This window comes from Balaenoptera acutorostrata, chromosome 18, assembly GCF_949987535.1.
Source record: "Balaenoptera acutorostrata chromosome 18, mBalAcu1.1, whole genome shotgun sequence".
Taxonomy (NCBI): domain Eukaryota; kingdom Metazoa; phylum Chordata; class Mammalia; order Artiodactyla; family Balaenopteridae; genus Balaenoptera; species Balaenoptera acutorostrata.
This window is the reverse complement of record NC_080081.1, coordinates 15,342,423-15,349,470: the sequence shown is the minus strand read 5'-3', so window position 1 is coordinate 15,349,470 and position 7,048 is coordinate 15,342,423. Positions and strand designations below refer to the sequence as shown.

Below are 7,048 nucleotides of genomic sequence, written 5' to 3'. Positions count from 1 at the left end.
CTCACCCGCGGCATCCTTCCCCCCTCCCTCACCCTTCTTTCTAGTCCTGTTCTCGTTCATCCACACTCCGGAGCGTTGCTCCCAGAAAACGCCGATCATTAGGGAAAGGGGAGGGGACGGGAGGGGGCGGGGAATCTTCGGCCGGCGGGGCCGAGCTGGAAGGCTCTGGGAGGTGACTAAGATTTAGGGCTGGGGTGATTTCCAGCGAGCCGCAGGAAGTTCCGTGTTGAGAAGTGATGGGCTGCTACAAAAGGGAAAGACGAAGCCTTGAAAGGATTTAATTAACCGTGTCAGGGATAATTACCCCTGGACAGTCCAAATTAGTTTTGCATAATCGCTCAGAACCATATGAATTAACTTATAATATTGCGAAGAGCTCGGGGAATAAGAGGAGAGGGATCGTTTTAATTAGTGAATCAGGGTCAAACCAGCAGAGCCTATTTTTCACATTTCCAAAACTTTTCATGGTTCTTAAAATATTATTCCGTTGGGGGAAAACAATGACTTTAAAGAGTTGGATCGCTTATAAAGACGTGGAGCTCCAGAGACGGTCTCTGTCGGTAGGGAAACTAGTTTAGGACTAGTTGAGTCTTGTATCTTGAGAAGTTCTATCTTGGTGGGGCGAAAATAAAGATCTCCCTGCAGTTAATTTTTTTTTCTCTGATATTCTTCCTGGCGCCCTATAATTTCTTTTCTAATATTAAAATCCTTTACGATTTCAAACCTTTCTCCAGTGGAAACTTGTCTAGCCTTGGAAATTCAACCCTCTCCATTAGAATTTGTTATATTTCTATTTTAATGCCACTAGCATGACAGAATAAAGCCTTAAAGAGGCCCAAAGTTGTAAAATGTCGTTAGCAGTGATTATCCTTACAAATAAAATCTTAAGGTGTAAATAAGGAATATGCCAAAGATACACGAACAAATTACACTGATTTAAGCAGTGGAGCTCTCCGACTAACAGGATAAAGTGGTCAGGCAACTTTCTCCTCTTAAAATGTTACTGGAAACTAGTGAAATGCTTTAAACGGTCTGGATGTTTTCAATGGGCTCTGTTCTACTGGTTCATGAATGCCTTCTCCACCACCCGCCCCCCGCCCCAAGATAATACAACTACTTGGTTTTTTTTTTTTTTTTTATCTTCTTTCCTATTCACGATTAAAAATGTGATAAATCAGGTTTTTGGCTCTGAATAACAATGGCTTGATTTAGATTTCCTAGTAAATCTATTCAAAAGTTAAACAAAGGCTGCCTTTGGAGGATACCTTACACTTCACCTGGACCAGGCACGTAAGGGCAATTCAGATAAAAATCTTGTTAGGAACTCAACAAGAAATAAAGGATTTTCTCTTTTCCCTGGTTCAGGCTTTATTTAAACTCTTTGTTCAGAAAAAATGAACAGAGTGATAGTCGGATTCTAATTTACAGATATAGCTTAGACGTCTAATATTAAATTAGAAGATCACACAAGAAAACCATTTACACATAAAGGTTAAAACCAATACTTAAACTTTTTAAAACTTTATATTACATAAAGCCAAAATGAAACTAAATACATGTTAGCCAACTTCATTCACAAACATTAGTCAAAATATATACATTTAAAAAGAAAAAGAACTACAAATGAGGTTCTTTTCTCTAAAATGTGTTTTATCATAATTTGCAAATGAATTGCAGGTGATCTAAAAAATAAGCTAATTAGGGAGGGAACTCCAAAACACATTTAAACGGTTTGAGTTGGAGAAATGCTAGCTGAAACAGAGAGGCATCTGTCAAAACAATTCTGGTTTTTGTTTTGTTTTGCTAAATAATAAATATATAATTACCACTCAGACAAAAAAAGTCTGATTTAATCTTAGATAAAATTGCGGTTCTGAAATAGACCCGCAATTTTTAAAAGTTAACTTTGACATTTGTTCAAAATGTTTTAGAGTCTAAAACCGACTCAGATTTAGGGCAACGCAAATAACACATTTTCAGACTTAATGTTTTCAAGGACATATACACATTTACAATCTTAAGGTGAAACTCAAGTCATAAGGGGAAAATAGGAATAATGCCTTTTCTCTTTCTGTGTAAACTGTGTCAAAAATCCAAGCGAGTGGACTGAGGGAGACTTCTAGCAGTTTTTTGTTTGTTTGTTTGTTTTTTAAGGGAGAAAATCCAATTGACAACTTTTCAGCTCACACATATTTCTTGCTTGCCGTCCTTGCTCTTGAGAAAGAGCTCTTGCTCTGATTTGCATATGCTATGATAAACAAAAGAAACCGTGATCATCTCACACACAAAAGGCCAGATTCGAGCCGGTCACTGGTCAAGAATGGATCCGGCCTGGGGGTTCTGCTTGAGAGAACAGAGATTTGCAAAGTTCAAATGGTACAAATAGGGAGCAAGGCTGCTCAGAGCCATCCCGCTCCGAGAAACTAATGACACAGATCAGCTTTTCCCTTGTGCCAACCATTTCAGACCCAACATTTGAACAGAGTGCATGCAACAGCGACCAGGATAAAAGAATAATAACAATAAAAGAAAGATAATGGGAAACAAAAACAAAACCGACAATAAACTTCCAACAAAGAAAGCTGGAAAGCCCAACATATCAAAAAGTTACTCCTCCACCTCTGTGGGCCATAACGCAACAGGTTCCGAAGTGCAAAGCAAACATCAACTGCTGCGAGATACAACTGCCCTCTTTAAAGTTGTCTGCCGGGGTGCAGGTCTGAAATGACCCTGTGAATTCACACGCACACTCGCCCGCGCACTCGCGCGCTCGGCCACTCGCGCCCCGACTGGCCTCTCTGCCTCCGCCTGGCACCTATACATCTTATGTACATACAAACCGGGGCCCCCGTCGCGGGAGGGCGCTCGGGGGGGCCGCAGAGCTCGTACCTATACATATGTACACGTGTGCACACCGGTCCTCGCGAGGCGGCCCCGCGGGGTCATAGCGCGGCGGCGTAGGCCGCGGGGTAGGGGTCCAGCTGAGGCTTGCCCATGCCGGGCAGTAGGATGTAGGCGAGCGGCGGCTGCAACCCGGGGCTGGGCCACGCGCTGCAGTTGCACGGGATCATATAGCCCGGGTTGCCCGGGCTGGGGTGCGAGTGCGTGTGCCCCCCGGCGGCCGCGGCCGCCGCTGCAGCCGCCGCCGCCGCGCCGTGGAAGGCGCCCGCGCCCGCGGTCGGGTAGCCCAGCGACGACGCGTACGGGAGGCCGGACGAGGAGGACGAGATCTCTGCCATCTTGGAGCCCAGGTCGAGCAGCGAGTAGGGGCTGCCGGCGGCGGCGGCGGCGGCGGCGGCGGCGGCGGCGGCGGCCGACTGCGGGAAGAAGACGCGGGCGGCAGCCGCGGCGGCGGCGGCGGCCGCCTTCTCGGGGTTGGCGAGCAGCGACTCGGGCACCAGGCCGCCACCCGCGCCCGCGTGCAGCCCGGCGCCCGCCTTGAGTGCCGGGTGCTCGGCGTCGGTCACGCCGCCCAGGCCGTAGGGCACAGGGAAGGCGAACTTGTCCTTCTTGAGCAGCGTCTTGGGCTTGCGCCTCGGCCGGTACTTGTAGTCTGGGTGCTCCTTCATATGCATGGCGCGCAGGCGCTTCGCCTCGTCGATGAACGGCCGCTTCTCCGATTCGGTGAGCAGCTTCCACTCGGCGCCCAGGCGCTTGCTGATCTCCGAGTTGTGCATCTTGGGGTTCTCCTGGGCCATCTTGCGCCGCTGAGCCCGCGACCATACCATGAAGGCATTCATGGGCCGCTTGACGTGGTCCACCGGCTTGGACATGCTCTCGCCGTGCCGCGGCTGCAGCCCGCCGCCGCCGCCGCCCGCGCCGTCGCTGTCGGCCCGGAGGAAATCAATGTTGGCTGTCCGCGGGGACCCTTCCGGCCCGCCGCGCTCGCCGCGCCCCACTTCGCACCCCGGCGTCGCTCCCGTCCGGGAGGAGGAGGGGGCCGGGGGACCAGCCCCGGGCCGCGCCGCTCCCCTGGCCGCTCTGCTCTCTCCGGCCAAGCGCTCGGGAAAATCCTCTCCGGGGCGCGATAACTTCTCGGCGGTGTCCCCACCCCACGGTGGCAGTCTGCCCTTTGCTTTCTTTTTTGTCCTTCCTCTCCAGTTGCGTTCGCTCGCGAACTCCCCGCAGGTAGCCGCCACCGGGCAGCGCTCTCCCGGTCCTCGGTCTTTTCTCTGTTAAAGGCACAGCAACCGGGAAACTTGCGTCGCGGAGGCTCCACCAGGTTGAGCTGAGGAGTCAGCCGCCGCGCGCTGCCAAGTGCCAAAGGGGGCTCTCGGCGGCTGGAGTGTTTGGGTTCTCCTCGGTGACTTTCTCATTTGACAGTAGCAGATGGGGGTGGGGGGAGGAGGGGAGGTGGCCCCGGAGGAGGAAGAGGAGGGGGGAGACGGAGGAGGGTCCGGGCGCACCGAGGGAACGCAGAGCGCAGCAATGGATATAAATACAAATACAGCAGCACCAGCCGGTCTTCCTCACTTGGGGCAGGCAGGGCGCGCTGACGGGAACCCCCTAATGAGCTGGGGTTTTGCGGGAGGGAGCTGTACGCGCCCCAGCACCTGCCTCGTGGGTCTTCCTCTCCGCCTGCCGGTCGGGGAAGGAGGTTGGGTGAGGCTTGAGCGAGCCTAGGATCTCCGGGCCTCAAAGGAAATCCTCCTGGCTCGCCGAAGCGCCGCGTCTCGCTGTCCCTCGAGCCATGCCGGCTCCGCTCGCTCCAAGCCCCTCCTGGCTCTCCGGCCGACTCGGGCTCCCGGAGCGCACCGGGCGTGGAGCGCGGCCCGGCTTCCGGGCAGGCGGCAGGCCCAGCACCGGCCGCGTCCCCTCCTCGGTCCTCTGGGCCTCCGCCCGGGACTTGCAACTAACTTCGCCCAAGTTTCCTGCGCCGGCGCCGCGGCGCCCCTCTCGGCGCGCTCGCCTCGGGGCGTGCGCCCGCGTGTGCTCCGCGCCCGGGGCCCCTCTGTCCTGGCTTCCCCGGCGAGAGCCTAGAGGGCGGAGGTGCGGGGTGGGTGGGGGATTTAAGGAAGACGCGCCATCACCTCAGTTCGCAGGTCCGCGCTGGGGCTGCTCCCGATTTCCCCAGTCCCGCAGCACAGGGGGCCCCTCCGCGGCCCAGGCCGCCAGGCCGCCGCTCCCGAGGCGACAGGAGCCCTGTGCACGGGCTCAGGTGAGTGTCGCTACCTGCGTGTGCACGCGCCCGGAGCCGGCGCTGGGTGTGCATGTCCAGCCGCGGCTGAGTGTGTGTATATCTGGGGGCATGCGGAGGAGGTGGAGCCCAGGACTCCAGGAGGGAGGAGGGCCCCGCGGAGCCTCCTCCCGCTCCCACACTCCCAGGACCGCGAATTAAACAGGATCCCCTCCGCCCCCCTCACACTCCTCCTCCCACCCCTTTTCACTTGAGAGCAGGTTTAGGTGAGTGGAGAGTCCGGAGCGCGCCGCCGAGTTTGCGCACTGTTTGGCGTTGGCAACCCCTAGTGTCATCCCGACTACCCTGGCCGGCCGGAGCAGCCCTGGTCGCGGCTGTGGGATCCTCCGCCAGGAGGAAGGAGGCGCGCACGTGGAGGGGAGCCTCACGAGCTTCGGAGGAAGAGGGGACCCACCCTAGAAAATGTTGGAGACTTTTCCTAGCAAGAAAGTGCTCATTTTCCTTGGAGGTCCAGATGTTGCTTGCAGCAGATGCTTCCCGAATTTTCTTGCACTGGTGATGCATTCAGTCAGAGGTCGTGGAGTGAAAAATAACTGAGAGGGACTGAGCGTGCTCTTGGCAACCCTTTCGAAAAGGACGTAGCCCGGGCATCCTTGGCTGACTATTCAGATCTTTTAAAATTCTGGGGGTTTGTTTTGCTTCTATTCTAGTCGTCAGTCATGCATATGCTGATCTCTTTATCTTTAAAGTACAGTTAACTCACAGTATCTCACTTAAATGCACGGGTAGGGTGAGGTGTTCAAAATCACTAAGAAGTATAAAACGTCCCTCTGAAAGACAAAAGCGAAACATACTAATCACTCTATATTGGAATATTTTTATGCTGTTAAGCACAATTTTCTTTAGTAAGAGCAGTTTTTTTCTTTATATTTGACATAATGCAAAAATCAAGCAGCACGATTTTGTTTGCATATTTTCCGGACTTCTTGGTATGCTGCAGCTCACTTATAACATGATCAGTCTGGAGATTTCATTCACCAGTTGGCCTGCCCTTCAGGGAGAACTTGCTTGCCTTCTTTCTTTGGCAGTTTGAATTTGACCTAGCCATGTGGTGTGTACAAGTAGGACGTTCTATAATCAGTTAACTCTTTAAGTCTTGCCAGCAATTCATGTTCAATTCACACACAGACACATAGGCAGACACAAAGTACTGATTGAACTTAAATAAAAAGTTTTTAGGCCATCAGTTTTAGTTTAAAGTTAGGTTCGTTTTATTGCTCATTTTAATAAAAGAATAGTGATTGTTGCTTTTTTTTTTTTTTTAGCTGCTGTGAGGACATATAGAAATGCAAATCAGCAGTGAAATGTATGGGAGTGGCTATCTTTCTTAAGATACCACACTGCAAATGTTTACTTTGTATCAGCCCTTGTGTTGCTAAAACAATTGGACTGATTTCTTTAGAACCATATTCCTTAACAGGCTCTATAAAGACGCTCTGTTGCTCACAGACTCTGGGTGGAGCAACGTTAAAACCCCAGCAGGTGCAATTACATAGACTAGAATATTAAATATACTGTTTTGTGATGATAAACTAGAAAAGTATCATCCCTGAGCTTTTAACCTACTAACTTGTAGGATAGGTTTGACACAAAAATATTACACACTGTCATACAGAGAACATATGTATAAGGATGCAAGTTATGAAAACTGTTATTCATTAAAAACATTGTGAATAAAGTTGAGTCTAATCCCAAAAATTATTTTGATATATACAAAAGGATAAGGATTGAGAAAAAATTTTATATTGGTGAGTTAAATTATTACGTATTCTTTTCCAATTTAAGTTTAAAAATCAGTTGCAGTAAATTATTACCATGAAAAGAAATGTTTGCGTATATGATTGAAATGTA

The 7,048-nt window shown here is 51.0% G+C and overlaps 1 protein-coding gene across 2 annotated transcripts; it reads right to left on the bottom strand.

The window, feature by feature from the left end:
* Positions 1-2,680: 2,680 nt before the first annotated feature.
* On the bottom strand, positions 2,681-3,780 carry SOX21 (SRY-box transcription factor 21). Of its 2 annotated transcripts, XM_057532959.1 has the most exons (2): positions 3,399-3,780; positions 2,681-3,317 (listed from the first exon to the last, which is right to left on the bottom strand). In XM_057532959.1, exons 1-2 carry the CDS (start codon positions 3,771-3,773, stop codon positions 2,943-2,945), a joined length of 750 nt encoding a protein of 249 aa, XP_057388942.1. In that variant the 5' UTR covers positions 3,774-3,780; the 3' UTR covers positions 2,681-2,942. The 2 variants fall into 2 exon arrangements, with proteins under 2 accessions (XP_057388942.1, XP_057388941.1); XM_057532958.1 differs by having other exon boundaries at positions 2,681-3,780.
* Positions 3,781-7,048: the final 3,268 nt, after the last annotated feature.

Coding starts and splice junctions, on each gene's coding strand:
- SOX21 (XM_057532958.1), bottom strand. CDS start 3,773: ATGTCCAAGCCGGTGGACCACGTCAAGCGGCCCATGAATGCCTTCATG.